Here is a 22,130-nt window from a genome sequence, read left to right as displayed (position 1 = left end):
GTGCAGTAGTAGCACAGAAGCTGCTGTCCAGCAGATTCTTCTGGGGGTGAATGGGGTTTTTTGGCCTCCTCCCTCCTCTGCAGCCCCCAGGTCTCCGGGTGGTCGGGGCTGGTGATGAAGCAGGCTCAGTCTGACTCAGCCAGGTTTTCTGGTGAACCAAGCTGCAGCTGGAGCCGGCTGTTTACTCAAAGCGAGCGCACAAACTGCCCTCGACGGGCACGTGTCTTGGAGTGGAAGGGTTTGCCTTGTCAAGCAGACGCTTTCCGCGCTGTTGAAAAGTCCGTCGATTGTAGCTACAGCTCTGAAAGTGCTTCCGACAGGAGCTGGGGGAGGAGGGACATCCTCATCGCTCTTGGATAGCTTAGCATCAAGTTTTGTGTCCTAAAAATAAAAAAAAAAACCCTGGGTTTTATCAGCTCCATGCCAGACAGGGTAGAAGGCAGATTGTGGTGGGTAGAGCAGCTTATGCACATACCGTTTTATTAATATGTAATTACTGCACTGAGACGAGAAGACTGGGAATGTGGTTTGCTTGCTTGCCTTAGTGCTGTTTGTGCTGCACTCGGTTCACTGGGTGAAACCAGGCCGTCAGTCTTAAATTGTTTACTGCACAGGAAAAAGGCTCCTCCAGGCCAGTTGGCAGCAGCTCCGGACAACCCTCCCCGCTGTCCTAAACCTCTGTGGAAGTTCTTTGCTTTGGTGTAATAAAAACACGCTTATAGTTCTTGCTATCTTAAGTAGTTAATGAAACAAAGCTGTTGTAACGGCTGCACTGAAACACAGTTCTTTCCATAAATTGATGCAAAGCAAAAACCATTATTCAAGCCAGTCCTGTGGCCTTCAACATCATTGTAAGGCAAGTGTCATCTTCTTGCCATCTTAGAAATAATCTCCATGCTTTTCTTTCCGCCCAAAATGCCAGATTGTGTGTAATGTCTTCACGTCAAGGTAACTGGTCACGTCAGGAGATTGTATGGACAGAATTCATGGCTGAATGTGTAAGGACGGGAGGCAAGTAGCATCTCTAAGCTTTCCTCAAGAGAGGAGGTTTGTTAAGATCAGCTTGTAGTAGGCATTTTCTCCTGCTTGCTGAAAATGTTCCTACTTGCCCTTTAGTTTTGGTGGGATTGAAAGTGCGCCTGGCTCGGAGAGGAGACATGGGGAAGCCTCACCTGCTGCAGTAGGCTTTGAGAGGGACTTGGAAGCAGCTTTCGGGCACTGCTGAAATGTAGCCGCTTACTTAGAATTTTTAAGGCCGTTACTGACCTGGTAACATCACCGGATCTCCCGAGCTGGCATGGTCTGTGCGCTTTGCCCGTGCTCTCTCAGTGGCTGTTTTTAAGGATGCTTAACCCTGGAGACAAGTTTGTCTATACAACATGGGGAAATTCTTTCAAAATACTCAAATTTCCCTATTCCTTACTGCTTTTGTGCCCTTCTTTATTTTCTGTTGCTTTGCAGTCCGAGGCATTAAGTACATTTTCTGTAACCGAAGATGGCAGATACTTTATTTCTTTTTAGCTCTGGGTATATCATGTGATTTGCATTAACGGGACCATGTTGCAAAAGTTTTCTGAGAATTGCTGGTGTGTAAAGTCCTGGAAACTTAACTCCTGCCCCTGCACTGGGCCAGGAGCAGGGCTGCAAGGAAAAACATAAATCCGTGTGAACTTGTGGGAGGCCTCAGTTCAGAACCGCCTGGCTGCGGTTGGGTGTAACCAGCTTTCCTTACTAAAGGCAGCTGTGGGTGGTATTGGTCAGTGTTGTGTGCAGTCTGGCAGCAGTTTTCCTTTTATTTTTTTTTCCCCAAATCCCAGTTCCTTAGCTTGATGTGCTCACGTCAGTGTCTCACTGTTCCCTAGTGCTGCACCGATACCGACACATCCTGGGATTATGGCAGCCGGACATCGGGCCCTACGGGGGACTGCTGAACGTGGTGGTGAGTGAGTACCTCATTCTGGGGGCTGTGGTGCTGAGGACCGATGAGCCTTTTGTATCCCGCTTTCTAGACCCGCTTGCCATCTCCCTGCTGTGGAGAAGTCTGAACAGTCAACCCTCAAGCAAGCGATTGGGACCCAGAGGGTGCTTTTTGGATCTTTTTCATCATCAGCACCTTTCTCCAGACAGTCCTTTTGTTTTTCAGCTGTACTCCAAACACAGAAGCACCCAGAAAACATGAGCAATGTTTCAGGGAAAAGCTTGATTTAGAGTTTAATGCTGATATTCCAGTGGCTGGCACAGGAGTCCGTTCCTTGTGCATCGAGTACAGCAGAGGTTTCGGCGCTGGCCCCTCGCTTACTGCTTTATCTCAGCCTGCAGCTGAACATTTTGCAAAGGCTTTTGCGCTGGAGTTCACGCACCTCTCCTTCCTGTAGTTTGCAAAGCTTTTCACTAGCTGTGTCTAAGGCTGATGCATCGGATGTAGTGATACTGGTGCAAGACCCATGGAGTCTGGCAGCTCTTGTGCTGCTGGGGAGAGCAGTTAATGAACAGCTCTTGACTCTGTATTGGTGAGAGCTGGGCCAGAAGTTTGCCTGAAGCCCTTGCTCTTTGCACCACGGTTCAACAGCTGACAGGTTGAAGCATAACAAATCATGAGGCCTTTGGGTTTTGCAAGCTTCTGTTCCATGAACTGGTATAAGAGTGCATCCAAGTGCACCAATACTGACATGATTTTGTGACCTTATAAAGACAAGTGTGCCTCTGTGGCGCTGCTCTGCTTTTGTCTCAGATCTCTCTGTTTAGAAAATATCCTTTCTCTGGAATTGCAGGGCTTGAGGGGAAGGATTCTGTTAGGCGTGCAGGAAGAGGGCTGGCACTTGTACCTCTCAGCAGAGGAGGTTGTTGCTTCCTGTGCTGTCTGTGAGTAATGGAGCCAAATAATTCCTTGTCCAAAAGGCACGGATAATCCTGAGAAGCAAAATTTGTCTGTTCGAGCGTCTGCCAGCATGAGCTCTCAAACCAATTAGCGTTTGACTAGCTGTGTGGTCTCTTCAGCTCAGTCTCTCCCTCTGGATCCTGCGCACCAAGCACCCGTCACAAAGTCGTTTGCAGTAATAAAGGCCTGATCGTTTTCCAGTGGTGCAGAAAGCCTTGTAAAGAAACCCTCTCCCTCTTCACCAAGGGTGTGCTGTGAGTGCATATGGTCTGGTTTAATTGCTGGAAAGCAGTTTGGAAATGCAGCAAGCTGTTCTACAGCTCCCGCCCTGTTGCAGAATAGGCCCCGGAGCTGTTTGCTGCAAACTCAACAGAAAGCGTGCAAGGCTGATCTTGTGTGCTTTGTCTCCCATCCCTCTGCAGGTGGACGGTTTGTTCATCATTGGGTGGATGTACTTGCCACCTCATGACCCTCATGTCGACGATCCCATGAGATTCAAACCTCTCTTCAGGATTCATCTCATGGAGAGGAAATGCGCAACAGTTGAGTGCATGTATGGTCATAAGGGACCTCATAACGGCCATATCCAGGTGAGCTCCTCTAGCGCTTTCGACATCGGTCCTAGGTGCAATGTGTGTGCACATTGGCTCTGGAAATGGATTCTTCAACAAACTGTGAGGATTTTATTTAAGGGATGTGGCTTTCACCACCTTGTTGTATGTGTGGATGCCAGCTTTACGCTCATTATGTGTCTGACAAGTTGTGTGGGCTGTTCCCCGCTCTGAATTTGTTCACTGGCAATAGTACAGCAAGGCTGTTATACTGTCTTCTGTTGGGCTGGAACAGGGTGGGAGGGTGGGAGCACCGGTATGTGTACAGGCTGGGGGAAACGATACGCAAAACGGCCTTGTGCAGCTGGTGAATGCGTCCAAGCAGACACGCAGACCTGTTCTGTTTTACAGCTCTCTCTGAGCTGAGACTTTGAGAAGGTGATGTAGCATCCGTTCAGTACATTGGATGCTTTGAAAGGCTTCCTGAGAGGTTTCCTTTTCTTTGAAGAAGGAAGCTCAAAGAGAGAAGCAACTTAAAACAAGTATCTTTCATTAGAATACAGTGTGGTTTTGTTGCTTTTATTTCTCTATTCTGTAGCTGTTGCACTCGGTATCACTTAGTGATTTCTCTGTTGTAGCAAATTCAGTAACGCTTGTTGTGTAAAGCATTTAATCTAAGCAGTCGTAGTTCCATCATCCTAGGCATCTCTAATCAGGTCTGTAACCTGTTAAATTCTCCTCCATGGTAACTACAGATTGTAAAGAAGGATGAGTTCTCCACGAAATGCAACCAGACAGATCACCATCGGATGTCAGGTGGAAGGCAAGAGGTAAGAGTGCTTTGCCATGAGTCTGCATTAAGGCTGCTTGTATGTCCCCTTCCTGAAGATAAAGCATTGCTCTCTTACCTAAGCTCTTGGCTAGTGGTGGGGTCTGGGAGGTGGTCTTCTGCCTTCTAATTTCTGTATATCTGAACATACATGAAAACCCAGGCTGGTGGCTTCTGGCTGATTTACTACGATCTTTTTGAAGTGAGTAGAATTGATCTGTGACTAGAATCAAAACTTAAAGCGGCCACGTTTGAATAATTGCAGGATCTTGGGGAACTTCCTCTGTACTTGCCAAGGTGTGGTTTAAGGATCCAGTATACGGGATCAATTCAGTGTTACGCGTATAGAATGTCTGGGTGGAGACCCCGTGCCTTACCCGAGTGCGGAGCAGGCTGTTACGTCCATCGTGTTGAGCAAAGCGCTGGTTTAGGCGGTTCTGTGTGGCAGGCTGCTCTTTGAGCCCCAGCACCCTTTTTCTTCCTGTGCCGTGACACCATTACTATTTGATAGCAGGCCTGTCGAAAGAAAGACAGCAACGTGCGTTGTACTCCATGCAGCACTTACCAGACACTGATCTCTGTGGCATTGCTGTCTGTATAATTAAGATCTTTCAGACACAGGCCTAATATTGAGTACCAGTTGCATTTGAATACCTGCTTGTCAGTGGGGTGGCTTTCTGCTGCTTGTCATCTTGGTTGAGGGATTAAAAGCTTCATTTGATTATTTATCCCTTGTCTGTGTCAGCTGTACCCAGCAAGGCAGATTCCCGACTCAAACTACATGTTTTAAGGTGCAGGTATAAATGTCAGGATGAAAACCTTCAGTTTTCAGTTCAGTTCAGTTTTCAGTTCAGAAAACCTACCTGTTCCAGGTAGCGGTGTTTGCTGCCAGCTAGTTAAACGTGACAAATCTGATATTCAGTTGCTTCTAACAAATGCTTTAAAATTTCTGTCTACTAATGGGAAACAGCTGGGTAAAAGGTTTAGTTAAGTGTTGTCTGGTTCCGTAGCAGATGAGAAATGCTTTAATACTTTCAAAGCACTGCGTTAAGTGTGCATGGCATTATGGTAATTGGAGGATCTGGCTTTAGAAGATAAAGAAAGCAGGTTTGGAATATCACTTGGTAGGCTGCAATCTTAGTGTAAGCTGTTATCATGCTAACTCGTGGTAGGGTATTAACTTGTCAGAGCTGGTGTGGAGGTATTTAAGGAGATGTTTTCAAAGCACCCTTTAGATTTAGATGCATCAGTATTAAATCAGCAGGATTTAACCTCCTAAATCTTCAGTGCCTTTCAAAAGCTTCCCCTTTTATGGTTAACGTGCCAGGATAGGGCACAGGAGTCAGCTTATGGGCACACAAATGAGTTACTGCGAGGTAAGTCAGGACATAAAGAAGTAGTAGATCAGCTACTTTGCAGTAACAGGTGATGCTTATGCTTTTATTCTGAGGCAGCATATTGGTTCTACCTGTGATTTATTTGAAGGGAAGCATGTTTATTGTGTGGAGTCTGGCAAGTACAGGGCAGTTACCGTTACCACTACTTGTTCAGCATATTTCCAAGCCAGCTCTGTAGCAACACGTGCTTGTTTCCCAAATCCAGCCACGATCCTCTGTCTTTGGCAGAGCCTATGCCTCTCTGTGACTCTGCCAATGAATCGTGCTGACGAGGCGAAGTCACGTTGGGGTACCTCGCTGTCGCAAATGAAATGCCTTTATCTTCCCTCTTTTCTCCTTGTGCTGCAGGAATTCCGGACGTGGCTGAGGGAAGAATGGGGTCGGACTCTGGAAGACATCTTCCATGAACACATGCAAGAGCTCATCTTGATGAAGTTCATCTACACCAGCCAATATGAGTAAGGGCTCCAGCTCTTTCTGGGTATTGAGGCTGCTGCAGCTTCAAGAACACATTGAATCATTTGTTCCAAAAATGGGCTGCTTGCAGTGGGCTTTAACAGCCAGAGGAATGTTCTGTCTCTGCAACGATACGGGGAAGCACAGTGCTTTCCAGTTGTACAGAGAGATGAGATGTAATGACAGCAATAATAATAAAGTTCCAAGTTCTTTACAGTAACTATGCACAGTAAGATGGTTTTGAGTCATTTAACTGTGTTTAATTTGAAGACAGAGCAAATACCCGTGATCCCAAGGAGCTATCTGCTTATTATCCGTAGTAAGCAGTATGCTTCCTGGTGTGCTAGGCAGGAATCAGACAGTCCTTGAGAACTTGGGGTTTTTTTAACCGTCACTCCAGACTTCCAATAGCAGCCACCTTGCTGTAGCAGATGTTTAAATATGCTTCACTCCTGGGTTCTCCAGAAATCCCAGGGAGCGAGGAGGCTTACTGTGACCTTGCTGCAGGAGCCTCCTGGTGTGCTAACAAGGACTGGTGGAGAGAAGTGAAGGGAGGGAGTGCTTGCATAGGTCGAAAGCGAAACGTTAAGCTTGGTGGTATTGCTGAAAACACAGATCCCGCCTCTCTCGACGACATCCCAAAGGTGCCTGGAGGAGCAGATTGCAAAAACCTTCTTTGTGTCGAGGGATTCTCTCTTAACCTCTCTAACCTTTTGGGTTTTTTGCACAGCAACTGCTTGACATACCGACGCATCTACCTCCCTCCTAGCAGCCCTGACGACCTTATAAAGCCAGGTCTCTTCAAGGGAACGTATGGGAGCCATGGGCTGGAGATTGTCATGTTGAGCTTTCATGGAAAGAAAGCAAAGGGGACTAAAATCACCGTAAGTGCATTTTCCTTCCTGTCAGATGCGTGTTAAAAGTATTCTCTTCTTGATGCCATGGATCTCTCTCTGGGAAGTAGTCAGTTGTTGCCACCCCAAACCCTGTTCCTTGTGGGGATTGGTGGCATTGGGTGAATCTTAACACGTGCAGAATAGCTAGAACCTGCTGTGCAAAGTTTCTCATGACGCCACCTGGCTCCCCCTTCCTTTTCTCTCCCTTCCAGCTGCTTTCTGTGAGCAGCTGGTAGCAGGTCACTGGAGATCACTTGCATGCACCTGAGGAGCAGGTACCAAATTGTTCAGCTTTTCGCCGAAGCCAGGCTAGTGAGCTCCTTCCTCTCTGCAGGGAGGGATTCTGGCAAAATGCAATTGCAGCTTTGATGTTCTTTCACCCTTGCAAGTACAGCCTGGCTCGCAGCTTTTGATTTTAAAATTCTGTTTCTGGGAGGGGGAAAGCAGGGGGTTTTTTTTGTTGCCAACTTGGTGATTGTAGAATAGGGTGAGCTATGTAGAAGTCAGATGATGGACGTGGGGAGGATACAGGTCTGTAGCACCCTGCCTCTGCAGCACAGCCATGCTGTGGCTTCCTCTCTCTAGGGAGATCCCAACATCCCAGCTGGGCAGCAGACTGTGGAGATCGACCTGGCGCATCCTCTGCAGCTACCCGACATCGAGAACCTTCGCGATTTCAGTGAGCTCTCTCGCATTGTCCTGGAGGTCCAGGAGCAGGTGCGTCGGGAGGAGCAGGAACACCGGCAGGAGGAAGAGGACCGCTCCCAGCAGGCTGCCTCCCAGCCTGCTGCGAGGCCCCTGGGAGGAGAAGGTGCCGAGGGGGAAGAGACTGCAGCTGGGGCGGAGGGAACGACCCAGGACAAGGCACCAGCTTCCCAGCCCTTCGTGCTGCCCATGGGAGTCATATCGAGGAATGAAGACTATCCCCGGACCTGCCGAATTTGGTAACGGGGCCTAGTGTTTGATAGCCTAGTCGTGCCAGTCACTTTTTGAAATGGAAGGGGGGGAGTCTTTGAGGCGTGTTCTGTATTTGCTTGCCCTTCACCCGCATGCGGATCTCCCAGCCCCTTGTGCTCAGATTTGCTGCCGCTGCTGCCCTGTCTCCCACGCTCTTGTTTGCTCCCTCTCTTTCTTACCATGCTGTCATCTGCCATCCGGCTTTCTTGCTAGATTTTATCCTGTTAATTCTAAAGCTAGCACCTCTCCCATATTCCACCCCCCGCCTTGTTTTTCTGTGTTTTGTTTCCCAGAGCTGCCCAGCTAGTATATTTGGAGATCTGTTCAAGTCGCTTCCCATTTCTGCGTATGTCCTTTGTGTTCCTTGGCTGTGGGAACACGGTGCTGTCTCCCACCCCTCCCTGGCCTCTGGTACCTTGGGTCCAGCTCTGGAAGGTGCTGAGCACCCTAAGCAGTAGGTACAAGTACGCAGAGAGCCTTGTTGAATGGGACCTGGAGTCCGTGAAGCAACATACTAAATGAAGTGTGGAAAAAGAGCCCGAAGGCTGAAGCTTAGGCGAGTGACCTTCAGCCAAACATCTGTGCTCATGGAAAAACCTACCAATAGCTGGTTAATCCCAGAAGGCCCCTGCTGTCACAAGCAAGTTGTGTTTGAATAAAACCCTGCTCCACCTGCTGCTTGCTTGGAGGTTAGGCTGACCTTTACCCCTCCCTGGCTCCAGTTAATTTTTTTTTATTATTATTTTTTTTTTTTAGATTTTTCTTTCTCTCCCTTCCCCTGGGTTTTGCCTCTCTGGTCACCCTCTCAACATGCCTTTCCTTTTCTGTGAGGATGGTCTGTGCCTGGGTTGATCCTTCAGTTGCAGAAGTAAATCTCAGATGGATTACTGGGCTGAACTACAGAAAAATTCAGGCTTGGTGTGCAGGTGCTAATTAGAATAGCCAAAAGCGGCAACCTCCAAAGAGCAATGGGGAGTTTCTTTTCTTAAAATGGTGTCAGCAGTGTTTTGTGTGGTGCGGTAAGAACTGCATAAAACTCCCTGTTCTGTAGCACCTGGCAGTGTGTTTGACAATGGCTTTATCATAGTTTCGTGTTTGGTTTTTTATTTTTTTTAATTAAATGTTGGGTAATTATGGCTGTTCTCCCATCTTTTTTGCTCTTCTTCTCTCCTTGCAGTTTTTATGGGACGGGGCTTATTGCTGGCCACGGCTTCACCAGCCCCGAGCGAACACCAGGTGTTTTTGTTCTCTTTGATGACGATCGCTTTGGATTCATCTGGCTGGAGCTGAAGTCCTTCAGTCTCTACAGCCGGATCAAGGTCTCCTTCCAGAACGCCGAAGCGCCTTCCCGTGAGGCTTTTGACGAAATGCTGAAGAACATTCAGTCGCTGGCTACTTGACGGGTGATGGGTGATGGACAGGGCTAGGGGTTGCAAAGGCTGCTGCACTCCCCAGCCAGGGCTGGGATGGGGATTCCTCGCTCTCGGTACCTCTGAATAAAAGCATGCACTTTTAATAAAGCCTTTTTACCCCAAATGTACACATCCCGGTTAAAATATCCATGACTGCCCTTTCCTCCCTGCTACCCCACACTGCTCCCCAGCAGTCCTTGTTACCCAGTCTGTAACATAGCTTTGTATAGCTGAAGGGATCCTGCAGAGGAGGAAATAAACCTTTCTTATTGCAAAAAGAATGTATTGGAACAAAAATAACGCCAGGTCAGAGCTGGATCAGAAGAACATATAGCTGACTGGATGGACACGAGCCCTCTGCTCTGACCCTTAGCAGTCTCCCGTGGAAAGAGCCCTTCTTCAGGGAAGGGACTCGTTTAAGCCTTCGCTGTGCTCTAGGCCGATCTGTCCTCCTGGGAGACTTGCTTTGCCCTCTTGAAAACCTGCGCGGTCCCCCGCTGCAGACTGGCTGGCTGCTTAACGATAAAACGACAAAGCACATCCTCCTCTCCAGAAACCTTTCTCTGGGTGCAGCGTTGTCAAGAGAGGCTGGTGCAATACCTGCATCCTTGGCTTAGTAATTGGCGTGGGTGGTTTCCTTTTGAGAAATTCCCTCAGCTTGGCAGCAAGGGGAGGATTCCCACTGTAAATGACAGCGTGTGTAGCGTTGCCCTGGCTTCTGGAGCTTAGTGGATGTGCTGTCCCTGGGGCTCCAGGTTCGGATGTCTCCCTGAGCACAGAGGAGATGATTCTCCTTTATTATAGGAGCCGGGTACGGAACTGGAAATGAGTGTAAAATGCAGAATCTGGTGTATTCAGAACTGGTTTTGTACCTGAGAGATCACCTCAGATCTTTTAAACTGGGCCTGAAAATGTAAAGGAAGGAGAAAAAAGAAAACTAACCGTGAAATAAACCCAAATGCAGCCCACTGACTCCTGTCTGTGCTGGGCAGCAGAAGGTGCCACGTGTTGCTGGTACTGACATGAGCCCAGTTACGTGTCATTCTTGTAGCGGGTTGTCCTGCGCAGTCCGAAGGAGCGATGAGGGATTCTCCTAATGTTGCTGTGGCTTTTTCTGGCGCCTTTTAGGGCTGGTGCTGACCGGTGGGTGCTGCTGCTCCGCTCACAGGACCCTTCTGTTCCCTTTCTAGTCGCACTTGTTTCATCCCAGATGATTGCTGCTTCCACAGAAAGCTCCTGAGCTTAATTTCTTTCCACAACACCTGTGTTCTGGCAGATGTGAGCTCCACTGGGAAGTGTGGGCTGCAGGCGAGGAAGCAGATTCCCCATAGACTGTCCTATGCAGGAAAATCCTGGCCAGTGCTGATCTACAGGCTGTGAGCTGTGCTATAAACCCATCAGCATTTGCATTGTGTTATTAATCTGGTGTAGGAAGAGATGATAAGGACCCTTGTGCGGGGAGAAGAGAGCTGTTTGTAAGGAGGCTTTTGGTTACAGGCAAAATACATCCTTTTTTGCAGTTGCGCTCTGGCTATGGTGATAAAGTCCAGGCTGCTTCTCTTCCCGCTACCAGCTGGATCAGTGTCTAACAAAACTCTGCCTTTACAGCTTATTCAGGTTTTGGTTTGTCACTGTGTCCGTACACGTGTTGTGCTGGGAGGATTCAGGCCCTTTCTGTGAGGACGTTTCAGTCACTGCCTAGTTTCGCCGACTGCGAGCAGCTTTGATTCTCGCTCTCACAAGGGCTTTTTGCCATTTCTGGCTCTTGAGCGGTCCCTCAAGCTGCGTGAGAACCGAGTCTCCAGCAGAGACCTTGAGCAGAAGGTCACATCACTCACAGGATTAATTCCTGTCTCTTTGGATATAGTTTTACAAACCTCTGGGAATTTGAAGGTGATTTGGGGCACTTTTTTCTTTGTTTCCTACTGCTTTGTCAGTAGTGGAAAACCCGCCGCAGTGTTAGAGGTGAGGATCTAAAGTGCTAATACCATTGTAGTGAATAAGCTATAAAAAGTAGGTTGTTTCTGAGCAGCCTGTTAGAGGTGTTCCTGTCGGCATCAGCAGAGGGAAGAGTTGACTTGGATCTCGCCCCGTCACGCAGGGCCGGGAGAGGGGAAGGCTGGCAGTTCTCGGAGCCTTGGTGTGGGGGCAGAGAGGTGAGCTGACGCTAAAATCCGGCATCTCAGCCTTGTGCTGCAGCTGCCGAGCTGCGTGCAGAAGGGGAGCACGTGCTTAATCTTGCAGACAGAGGTTGCCAGCTTGATGGTGCAGATTTCTGGGATACCTAAGACACGGGGAGTCTGCTCGGCATCTGGGTGGCCAGTTTATCTTGGAGCTTGCTGTCAGGCTGGTGCAGCCAGTGTGTTGGCTGCTTTGTGTTCTCCCTAACAGCCTGAAGGGATGGGAGAGGTCCCCTTGGGCAGCTCTTTCAGTTGCTTGTCCTCAAAACCAGCTCTGCTTCGGCTGCAAATAGATCCATAGTTCCAATTGTGGATTCCTCCTTCTTTCAATGTCCCCGCTCACCCGAAAAAGTAAAAATCCTGAAGTTTTACATGACTAACTTAATAGTTTTTGCTTTTTGTTCTTGAAGTACGATTGAAAATCCAGACTGTATTGAATGCACTACAAGCACTTGGCCTGAGACCGGAGTCACTGTTCCGTACAGGCGCTGACTCTGTAGCCGGTCTCCTCCCCGTAACCTGCTGCGTTGGGTTGACTGAGTGTGTAAAGGCGGTGTAGGTATGTTCCACTGCTGTGTCACAAAATGCTTTTAGTAGTTGTTCCCTGCAGCTTAAATTCCCTTTGATATCAGGAGTCTGCCGGGGAGCGCAGACCCATGGATAGCAGATGGCAGGAGTGTTTTGCTCGGTGCTGAATACAGGTCTGCTTTGTCACTTGGGCGAGGACCTGTTGGTTGCCTGTTGGCACGGGTTGTGCATCTGCTGTTCTCCAGGCTACGAGGGTGCTTCTGCTTGTAGCTTGTCCCTTCTGAACCTTTTCAGTGGTAGTGTTAAGGATCTCCCTTCTGCAGGCGAGACTGGCTTGGCTGGCTGGAGAGAAGGGCTTTGCAGAGGCTTGATGCCCTGCAGGAACTTTTCACAGCTCAGCTTTGCTCCTGTAGTAGCATCTTTTTATTTATAGCGTACCTGATTGGCCTCAAAATGTCAGAATGTGCAAGTCCCGATTAAAGGCAAAACTGCTGATACACCGTGGCTTTATTCTGTCTAGAGCAAAGGCAATGAAAATAGCAAATTTTGTATTAATACTCCTCCTCTGCCTTCTCGTCTCACCTTCTGCTCCTCAAAGCCTGGCAGGCTTTTGTGGCATTTCAGAAGAAAATTCCCTCTGACTTGGCTTTGGGTGAGGAAAGCTGTCAAAGCAGCGAATTTGGAGAGACTGCTGTGCCTTTGCCGGTCCCTTCGTGCACGGCTACGTCAGTGCTTTCAGAGAAAAGCAGAATAACACGACGAGGAGTTACAGCTTGCAGCTCTGAAAGCTCTGGGAGAGGGGAGCGGCCAAGAGGAGTGCAGCCAGACCTAGCGGCAGGCAATTTGGATCTGAGCATCACCCGTGGCCGAAGGGGGATGCGACCGCAGCCCCGGTCCTGCCTTCCCTCGCGGTACCTGTGGGAAGCGGTGCTAACCGTGCATTATTTTGCTGTATTTGTTCACGTACCACCCCCTTCGCGGTATGTCTCGGCGCATACCCTGCTTGTTTCCTGAACCCTAGTCGTCCAGCTTGTTGGGATTTTTCTGGGAGCTGTTGACAGGGATAACGTGTGGTGGTGCCTTGCAGATGGTGATAAATTTCTGGTGCTGACGTGTCCTCGTCCTGTTCGCTCTGTAGAAAACCTTGGGGACGATTGGCTTTATTTCTTGATCCCAGATGGGTGGAAAGTGCTGGGGAAGATGGAAAACAACTTGTCAGGGGTAGGAATACTCTCTTGGCAGAAGCCTTTTGGATCAAAGAAAGTGCTTGCAATGAGGTTGCAGAGCAGGATTGCCCCAATAGCCACAGCAAGACCTAGGGCTTAATCCGAGCTCAGGAGCGAGTGACTGGCTTACGTGCTCGGGCTGTGTTGTGCTCCTAGATCATGCTTTCTGTGTTGTCAAAACACATGGGTTTGGCCAGCTGGAAAACAGAAGCATCAAAGATCCTCATCCAGCTAGTTTGTTTGCCTTGGGCCCGATTCCATAGCTATAAATGTGCTGTGATCGGGCGTTGTGGTTGTAGGAGACTCGCTGCAGTCCACATGGACTTGTCAGGCTTTTTTTTTTTAATTGAGGAGGAGGAAAAGGGATGGAATTACTCGTAACTTTGGCTGTCAGTGTAATTCTGGAGCGAGCAGTGCCACGGCTACTCTGGAATGGGACAGCAGAGCTCGGATGGCAATTATTTAGGAAGCTTGTAACTGGGGAGAAAGCAAATCCACGTGCAGGCTTGCTCGGAGGTGTAAGCTCCCAGGAAAAAAACCAAAATGCAGCTGGCTCAATGTTTACTTTTAAACGAGGATGACTTTTTATTGCTTTTTATTAATTTAACACTAGTGGAACTTAATGGGAGTGTTGGGTGTTGTGTGGAAATGGGTTGTATAATCTCAACTTGCTAGTTTAGGAAATGATAATACATTAACTCTGTCTTGTAGCTGGTTGCTCACGTGGCCAATAATCTTCTGTTGCGTTCGGCTGCCAAAGGATTGCGTGCTGGCCTTTGCGCTGCAGGCCAGACGGACAGCATAACTTACCAGTTGGACAGTGAAATATTTGAGATACGCGATCAGGCGGTGGAGTGGAAGATAAGTTACTGAACTGTGAGTGCCACTGACTCTTTTTTTTTTTGTGTGTGCTAAATTAAAATGTATGATTCTGGGTTTTGTTTGGATTGCGGCCTTTTTAATTTTTGAGGAAAAGAGCACTCGGATCGACTGTGTTCATTAGCTTAATTAAAGCAATCTGCACTTTTTCTCATTAATACTCCTCCTTCCCCTAAGCAGGTGTACCCTCTTTGCCTGTGTGTTTTGCACTCACCACTTTAACGTGACACCGATGGATTAATCCGGGCATTCCTGTAGGCTTTGAGCGTAAATAAGTCTCTATGAAGTACCCCGTGGTACTTACTAAAAATGAAGGTGAAACACCAGATCCCTGCTTCGTACAGAAGGTAGCGCAGAGGAAAAAGGTGAGCTTTTCTTTCTAAAATGCCATTTGACATCAAACACCTCGGTTTCATGCCACAAGCATCCATGTGGAACACGTTAACTGTATTTTAAACAACTCGCCTGCCCGGTCTGCTCCCCTGTCTGAGGGACGGGGCTTTGCCTGTTCTTTTGTTTGCGAGCGTGAGAGGAACAGGCTGTATAAAAGCCAGATCTGACTTTGCAACACTTGGCCTACTTCATCCCAGGTATCAGAAAGCTGAGCAAAACGTGTGTGTTACTTTTACACCTGATCATTGTTACCCAAGGAGCCTTTTCCAGTTTCAAATAATAAAAACGAAAGTTTTGTGAACTTACTTCTGTTTGCATCTTCTTTTTTTTTCTTTGTTCCAAAGGAAAGCAGCGGGTGAGTTCCACCCTTCTGACGTGCGGCAGCCTGTCTTCCACCGCGCGATGCGAATTAATTTTCCCTTGTTTGGGTACTTGGTGAGCAGTTAAACCGATTTCCTGAAGATGCCGCGCATACACCCCCACACCTCATGCTGCGAAATCCCAGCTCTTCCCTAGCCCCCGTTTTCTGTCCTTCCCGCAGCTCCTTGCCACGCGCGGCTCCTACCCCGGGGTGCCCGGCTCCCTCCCCAGCAGATGCCGGGGCCGGCAGAACTAACGACCGGAGCCCTGACGATGTCTTGCTGCCCTCCCAGCCACAGCTTTCTCTTTCTGAAAGGAACCATGTGGTAATCCTGATTTTTTTTTTTTTCCCCCTTTTATTTTTTTTGTTATTCTTCCTTCCACTTAGTCTGAAAGAGATCAGCTGGCACAAAACTAACACAAGGGATGAGGGGGAGGCAGCATGATGGTGTGAGCCCCCTTCTTTATGGAATCGGGCTGAGTTGTCCTTATTTCTTACGCCTTTTTTCATGTTTCCCCCACCCCGCCTTCAAATTCACCCCCAGCTCAGATCTGTACTGCTTTCACTGCTTTTCCAAAAGAGCGATTACGTTGAAATGGGAGAATTTGTGGCGTGAGCTCAGCTGCCACCACGGAGTCATTTGTCGGCGCGGCGGGTCTGGTGCCGGGGCGTACGGCGGAGCCCCCCGCTCGGTGGGGATGGCCCGAGCCCTGCCTTTGCTGGGGTGGGTGTTGTGCTTCCAGTTACGCAGCCCACTTCTGCCGGGAGGTTTCTTGCAGATTATTATTTTTGAGAACAAACCTTGGCCGTGGAGCGCTATACCACAGTTCACGCATGAACTTTTAATCTGGAAACGGCTCTGCCATAATGCTGGTAGGTAACGGAGGCCAGCGTGCACTGTTAGAGCTCCTCGAGTGCAGTCCAGGGAACGCGTGACCTGTTCCATTTCCCCCTGTTTTTTTTACCACCCATGCCTTCCCCTAATCCCGTGTGTTCGTTTTCTGGTGCTAAAGTCACGTCTGACCCCGCTCCTTTACACGAAGTGTTCTATTTATGATCTACTGCTGTTCAAGCCTTAGCAAGGGAAAATAGTAAACCTCGTCTAATGAGCACGCAATGACTCCTACCATATGTTTGGCCTCCGAGGAGCACAAATGTAGTTTCTCAAGCGGCAGCATTTCTGAATACCAACCATGTGCACCTCCCAAATGTTGGCTTGCAACCCTCCCTTTCCTTCTAAAGAAACTCGGAGATGAGAAGGTTCGGTGCTGGGCTAAGCCTCGCTCGCCTCCTTTGCCGCAGCCGCTGGCCGAGGAGCGCGGAGGGACCTGTGACCTGGCGGAGATGTTCCTCAGCAGGTAGGTTCCTCCTCCCGGCTTGGTGATGGATGAACTGCTTTTTCCATGGTGAAGTCCCGAGTTTCATGGCCAGTTCGGGGCTGTTAACTGTGGCACAGGCAGAGCCTTGTCCCCGTGGTTGTTAGCTTAGAGACCGAGGCCGTGCAAGGATGAATTTTTCCCTCTCTGGGAAGGGGGTTGCTGTGAACGGGCACATCCCACGCTGGCTCGGGGACCGTGTTTGCGGCTGGGTCTTGGTCTCCTCTCAGGGCTGCGTCTCTGCTCCACCGAAGAGGCCACCGCTGCCGTTTGTGGTGATGCTGCTTCTTCCTACTTGGCTTGTTTCTAAAAACCACGAGGCTTTGGGTGCCTTAACGCGGAGTCAGAGGTCTGTCGGTTCCAGCCAGGAAGGCAGATGGGTCTCCCTTCCTACTGCTGCAAGTACGTGCCTGAAAATTGGTTCCCCATCTGAGCCCAACTCCTGGCAGCCGCTGGAGACCTCGCCCTGGGGCGAGGATGGGGTGTGAACGCGACATCAGGCTTTGCCTTTCCCTCTCGATGCGACGCTTCTGCCTTTCTGCCTAAGGCTTATTTTATTTTTGGCTGTTGGGAGACGCGCGCTGCTGGGCAGGTCTGGAGCCTCGTGCTGGCTGACCGGCCTGGCAAGCCAGACTGAGTTTGGTCCAGGCGTTGTGTAAGCTTATCCTTGTGTGAAACACCATCTTGCACTCTGTCTGGGTCCTGATCTCCCTGCTCCTTCGGGAATGGGCTGGAACAGAGGCTTTTATTCAGTGCTGCTTGGGAGGGTTGGGACCAGGGGAAGAGGCAGGAACCTTACCCACCTCACTCCTTGGGCCAAGGGCTGGTGTTTCCCAGTTTCCAAGCCTTTGGAAGCACCTAAACGGGGGAACGTTCGGCTCTCCAACCTTGGGTCTGCCCTCTCTTTGCACCTCTCCCCGGCGCAGAGGCTGGGAGGAGGATGAGCAATTCGGCGTGTGTTTTGCTCACCCCGCTTCCCAGCAGGGCTTTGTTTCTTCCTCCTCTTCCCAGTGCAAAAGGTTAATTAGGGGCAAGCTCTACCTGGCTAATTAAAGACGCGTGAGCTCTTGCTGTGGTTCCTTGGGCTCGTCAGCCTTTTCCTTGCACGCTGCCCTCCCCGCCGGCGCGTTCTGGCGGTAATTAACGTGCGTGCCAGCCCCGCGTGATGCTCTCCGCTGCTGGCATCCCTGCGGCTGGGCCTTTGGGACCCGGATTTCATGTCACAACGTCCCCTCCGGCCTTCCCCTGGGAGCCACCCTCTCCGGGGCCGGGGTCCCCCGGGGGCCGCGGCGGCCGCTGCCGGGCGGGGTCGCTGCCGGGCGGGGTTGTGGCACGTCGCGCCCGCCAGGGGGCGCCCAGAGACTGGGCGCGGACACGCGGGGGCCCGGCGCCCCCCACCGACACGGGCACTCGTGGGACCCGGAGGCTCTGGGGAGCGGGCACCGACGGGAGTCGGGACCCCTGGGGCATCCTCGCAGGTGGGGACCCTCGGGGGCACCCACGGGAGCTGGGCACCTCTGGGGACTGGGTGGTGGCACCCATGGGAGCCGGGCACCTCTGGGGACTGGTTAGTGGCACCCCCAGGACCTGGGCACCCCTGGGGACTGGGTGGTGGCACCCATGGGAGCCAGGCACCCACAGGACCTGGGCACCTCTGGGGACTGGTTAGTGGCACCCATGGGACATGGCCACCTCTGGGGACTGGGTGGTGGCACCCATGGGAGCCAGGCACTCACGGGAGCTGGGCATCTTTTGGGGGGACTGGGTGGTGGCACCCATGGGAGCTGGGCACCTCTGGGGACTGGGTGGTGGCACTCCCAGGACCTGGGCGGTGGCACTCCCAGGACCTGGGCACCTCTGGGGACAGGGTGGTGGCACCCACAGGAGCCGGGCACCTCTGGGGACTGGGTGGTGGCACCCATGGGAGCCAGGCACCCACAGGACCTGGGCACCTCTGGGGACTGGTTAGTGGCACCCATGGGACATGGCCACCTCTGGGGACTGGGTGGTGGCACCCATGGGAGCCAGGCACTCACGGGAGCTGGGCATCTTTTGGGGGGACTGGGTGGTGGCACCCATGGGAGCTGGGCACCTCTGGGGACTGGGTGGTGGCACTCCCAGGACCTGGGCGGTGGCACTCCCAGGACCTGGGCACCTCTGGGGACAGGGTGGTGGCACCCACAGGAGCCGGGCACCTCTGGGGACTGGGTGGTGGCACCCACGGGAGCCAGGCATCCACGGGAGCTGGGCACCTCTGGGGACTGCGTGGTGGCACCCACAGGACCTGGGCACCTCTGGGGACTGGTTAGTGGCACCCACAGCAGCCAGGCACCCATGGGACATGGGCACCCCTGGGGACTGGGTGGTGGCACCCACGCGAGCCAGGCATCCACAGGCCCTGGGGACTGGGTGGTGGCACCCACGGGACCTGGGCACCCCCAGGATGTTCTACCACTGCCCTCCGTTTCCACACTGGCCTTGTGCACCCTCCCTGCGGCAGTGCCATGGCGCGCGGCGGGGCTAGCAGGGGACCCCGGCGTGTGGCTTTGCCAGCAGCCACAGCCTGAGGACGCCTGGCCCGGGGCGACGCGGGGACGGCGCTTTATCCCACTGGAAAACGAGCGGGAAGGGCCGAGCCAGGTAAGGAAGCTCTGACCTCTCTGGGAACACAGCACGAGGTGGAACAGGACACTGATGCGAAGGGCAGGGAGGGCGATGGGAGTCTGTGGCCACCAGCCATCATCGGCTCCCTCTGAATTATTCAATAAGCATCTCGTTAGCCGACCTGACACACTGCCTTCCCTGCTTCGTGCTCCGTCACCAGGTGCTCTGTCTCACTGTCCGTCAGTCCAGGCCGTTGGTGGCCCCGGCATCCCCCTGGTGCAGGCTGCGTCCAGGCTGGGGGCCGGGCTCGTGGGCTGCTCTGGGGTCGGGCTGGGAGAGGGGCGAGCTGGAGCATCTTTCCTGCTCGCCCACCTGCACCACCCACCCTCTCCACCCCATCCCGAACGAACCGGTTCCCATCCCCTACCTCAGCCTGTCCCTCTGGTACCCAGGGGACAACCCAAACCCGCCTTAGCCACTGTGAACGCTTTGTGCCGCCCCTGAGCCGCGGAGGATGCAACTGGCTTAAATTTATATTTCAATTCACTCCCCTCCCTCTCAGCTTTCATGTCTCGCCTCTCTTTGCAGCGTTTTTCTCGGTGACTGGCTTCTCCCTGCGGCTTTTTCTCACCTTCTCATCCCTCGCCTCACCTCCGGGAACCCAAATTAGTCACGGGCTGGGGCAGGTCTTGCAGCTCACCCCGGTTCGTGCAGTCCCCGAGCCTCGCTTGACCCCGTGTCCCTCGATCCTCGTTACCATAATACCCCAGACGCAGAGTGTCCTTTTGGCAGTGACCTTGTTACCTGCTCGGGTGCGTTTATCCCACCCTTGCTCCCAGCATATTAGGGGGTGATTTGCAGCCGGCTGCCTGATGTCCCGTAATCCCGGCTGGAGGAGCCGAGCTCCGTTACCTGTCACGGTATCAGCAGTGCGAGCGCTGCACGGCTCGGCCCCCTGCTCGTTTCTGCTACTGAAAAACAAACGAGGAGGGGCTGGCTGGCAAGTGATGCACTCGATGGCTGCGACTGCTCCGCTCCATTTAGGAGTTCTGCGAGTTGCTCGAATAAATAATGTGGAAATTTAATTTTCTGCTGCTCTGGAAGGGATCTTGGATGTTACTTGCGCTCCTTTCTGAGCATCTTGCTTGCTGCCTTAAAGGGGAAACCTGCCCTCGCTGGGACCCTGCCCAAAGGCTCCGGCGCCAATAACGCATTTGTTTCATCCTCCACCACATCTTGGCTTGTGCTGGTTCGTTAGGGAGAAGGGGCCAAATTGGCCCTGTACCGCGCGGTGCCCGACGCAAGGGCAGCTGCAGGCGATCAGCAGCCGGGGGGAGCCTTCTCCTCTCCAAAACAAGCAGATATGGCAGCGATGGGGGAAAATATGGCTTAGGGCCGGCAGCCAGCTGGGAGGCAGGCGGCAGAGGCCGTCCCCCCGCTCTCCCCACGCCGTACGTACAATTCCCATCTCCCTCTTTGTTTTCTCTAATTGCACAGCGAGGCCTCCCGGGCACAGCCTGTTTCTTACCCTGGTACAAAGCCCCGTGGAATGGGGCTGGGACGTGCTGACCCGGGAACGGGGAATACGACCTTGGAAGAGGGATCTAACCGGTTTGGGCTTCGCCGGGGAGCGATGCTCGGCCGCTCAGCGAGCCGTGGCCGTGATGGTAACTCTCCTCTCGGGTGCTTTGCCCCCGGGGGGGGTGTAAGTGCTGCTCCCAGGGGAGCGCTGCCCACGGAGCGGAGCGGGACGGGTCCCCCCCACCCCAGCTACCCCGGCCGGGGGCATCCCCAAGCCCCCCAGGGTGGATGGAGGCGTCGGGGTGGCACCGCAAACAGCCAGAGCAGGGTCCCCGCTGGGGTCGCAGCAGATTTAACGCTTTTCTTTAAGCCTCTTGGGTGGGATATCAGCTTCTCCCACCGGGCACGGGTGCGAGTCCTCTGCAATCCCCTTTTGCAACCGTTTCTTTGCTTGCAGCTGGGTTGTTTAACACAGGAGAGGGCTCAGGGCGGCAAGGTGGAATTACAGCGTTACAGACAAAGCCTTAATATAATCTGCCCTGCATGAACGGTGTTGCAGGGGGAAGACAGGGAGAATGTTCTGCGGAGCGGGCTTCAAATGAGGCAAGCTGCAGTTCAGGATGTACGCTGAATTGCTTCATCACCGCTCCTAATGGCTTAACCAACAAAATCCATATTCATAAATCAAAACAGGAGCGTGAGCGACCTCTGTTCAGCTCTGCTGCCGAGCTGGGGTGCATTCAGAAATAAGGGCAGATTATATATTGCAGGCAGCAGCTCTGTATATATCTTCTGCAGCTGCCACGACTTGGCCTTGGTATTTACTGAGCCCAAGGAGAGCCGATACAATCAAATCTGTCTGTCGGCGTCTGAAGGATTAGCTGAGTCAACCAGGAAAAAGCTGAGCTAATTTATCATGCTATTTTCAGTAGTGCAATGCGCCCTGGACGTAATTTCACCCTCAATTACGGATCCCACAGTTCTACAGAATGTAATTATCAAAAATGTTCTTTTTCAATGTATTTAGTGTTTGGATTTGAGCATTGCAGCGATGCGGTGGCAGCTCTGCAAGCGAGGCTAGCTGATGAGATCTGGAAAGTGGAACCAGCGGAGAGATAAAATGAATGTCTCTTTTCTTTCTGGCTGAGGAAAGCGTGGTGCCGGGAGGAGAGCATCACAGATGTGTTGGCAGAAGGACCTGGCGGTCTCTCACCCACCATGCAGGGCTGTCGCCAGCACCGGGTCAGATCAGCTGCGGCTTTTTCTGTCCCCCCCAAGGACAGAAAATCCACCGTTTTCCACCCTGAACCCCCCAAAGCGTCATTGCAAAGTCCGGCAAAAAGTCTGGCTCTGCCCTTTTGCAGCTGCCCTTTGGGTATCTCCCTCCCCGAGCCAGGCGAGCATCCCCTGGGATGCCAATGCCAGCCCCAAACCCTCTGGTAGACCTGGCTGGACCCTCCCCAGCATCTCAACATCCCCAAACTGCTGCCTGCTCTCCCGGGCCAGCCTCCCCAGCAGCACGCCGAGGCCGCGGCAGCCTCCCCAGCAGCACGCCGAGGCCGCGGCAGCCTCCCCAGCAGCACGCCGAGGCCGCGGCAGCCTCCCCAGCAGCACGCCGAGGCCGCGGCAGCCTCCCCAGCAGCACGCCGAGGCCGCGGCAGCCTCCCCAGCAGCACGCCGAGGCCG

General features: G+C 52.2%; 1 protein-coding gene across 3 annotated transcripts in view; it reads left to right on the top strand.

The window, feature by feature from the left end:
• Positions 1 to 14,887, top strand: part of FBXO31 (F-box protein 31) — a gene marked incomplete at its 5' end in the record, with an annotated part of 28,260 nt that extends 13,373 nt beyond the window's left edge. For 2 of the 3 annotated variants that reach the window (XM_082320268.1, XM_082320267.1), the window contains 7 exons: positions 1,863 to 1,939; positions 3,301 to 3,468; positions 4,185 to 4,259; positions 6,004 to 6,113; positions 6,842 to 6,995; positions 7,593 to 7,951; positions 9,142 to 14,887. In XM_082320268.1, the coding sequence (XP_082176394.1) occupies positions 1,863 to 1,939; positions 3,301 to 3,468; positions 4,185 to 4,259; positions 6,004 to 6,113; positions 6,842 to 6,995; positions 7,593 to 7,951; positions 9,142 to 9,364 (1,166 nt within the window). In that variant the 3' untranslated portion in view covers positions 9,365 to 14,887. The remainder of the gene's footprint in view (positions 1 to 1,862; positions 1,940 to 3,300; positions 3,469 to 4,184; positions 4,260 to 6,003; positions 6,114 to 6,841; positions 6,996 to 7,592; positions 7,952 to 9,141) is intronic. The other variant, XR_014229043.1, reaches the window with a different exon arrangement.
• Positions 14,888 to 22,130: the final 7,243 nt, after the last annotated feature.

Source organism: Platalea leucorodia (genome assembly GCF_965183815.1).
Source record: "Platalea leucorodia genome assembly, chromosome: 8".
In the NCBI taxonomy this organism is placed as follows: Eukaryota; Metazoa; Chordata; class Aves; order Pelecaniformes; family Threskiornithidae; genus Platalea; species Platalea leucorodia.
This window is presented reverse-complemented; position numbering and strand designations above follow the sequence as displayed.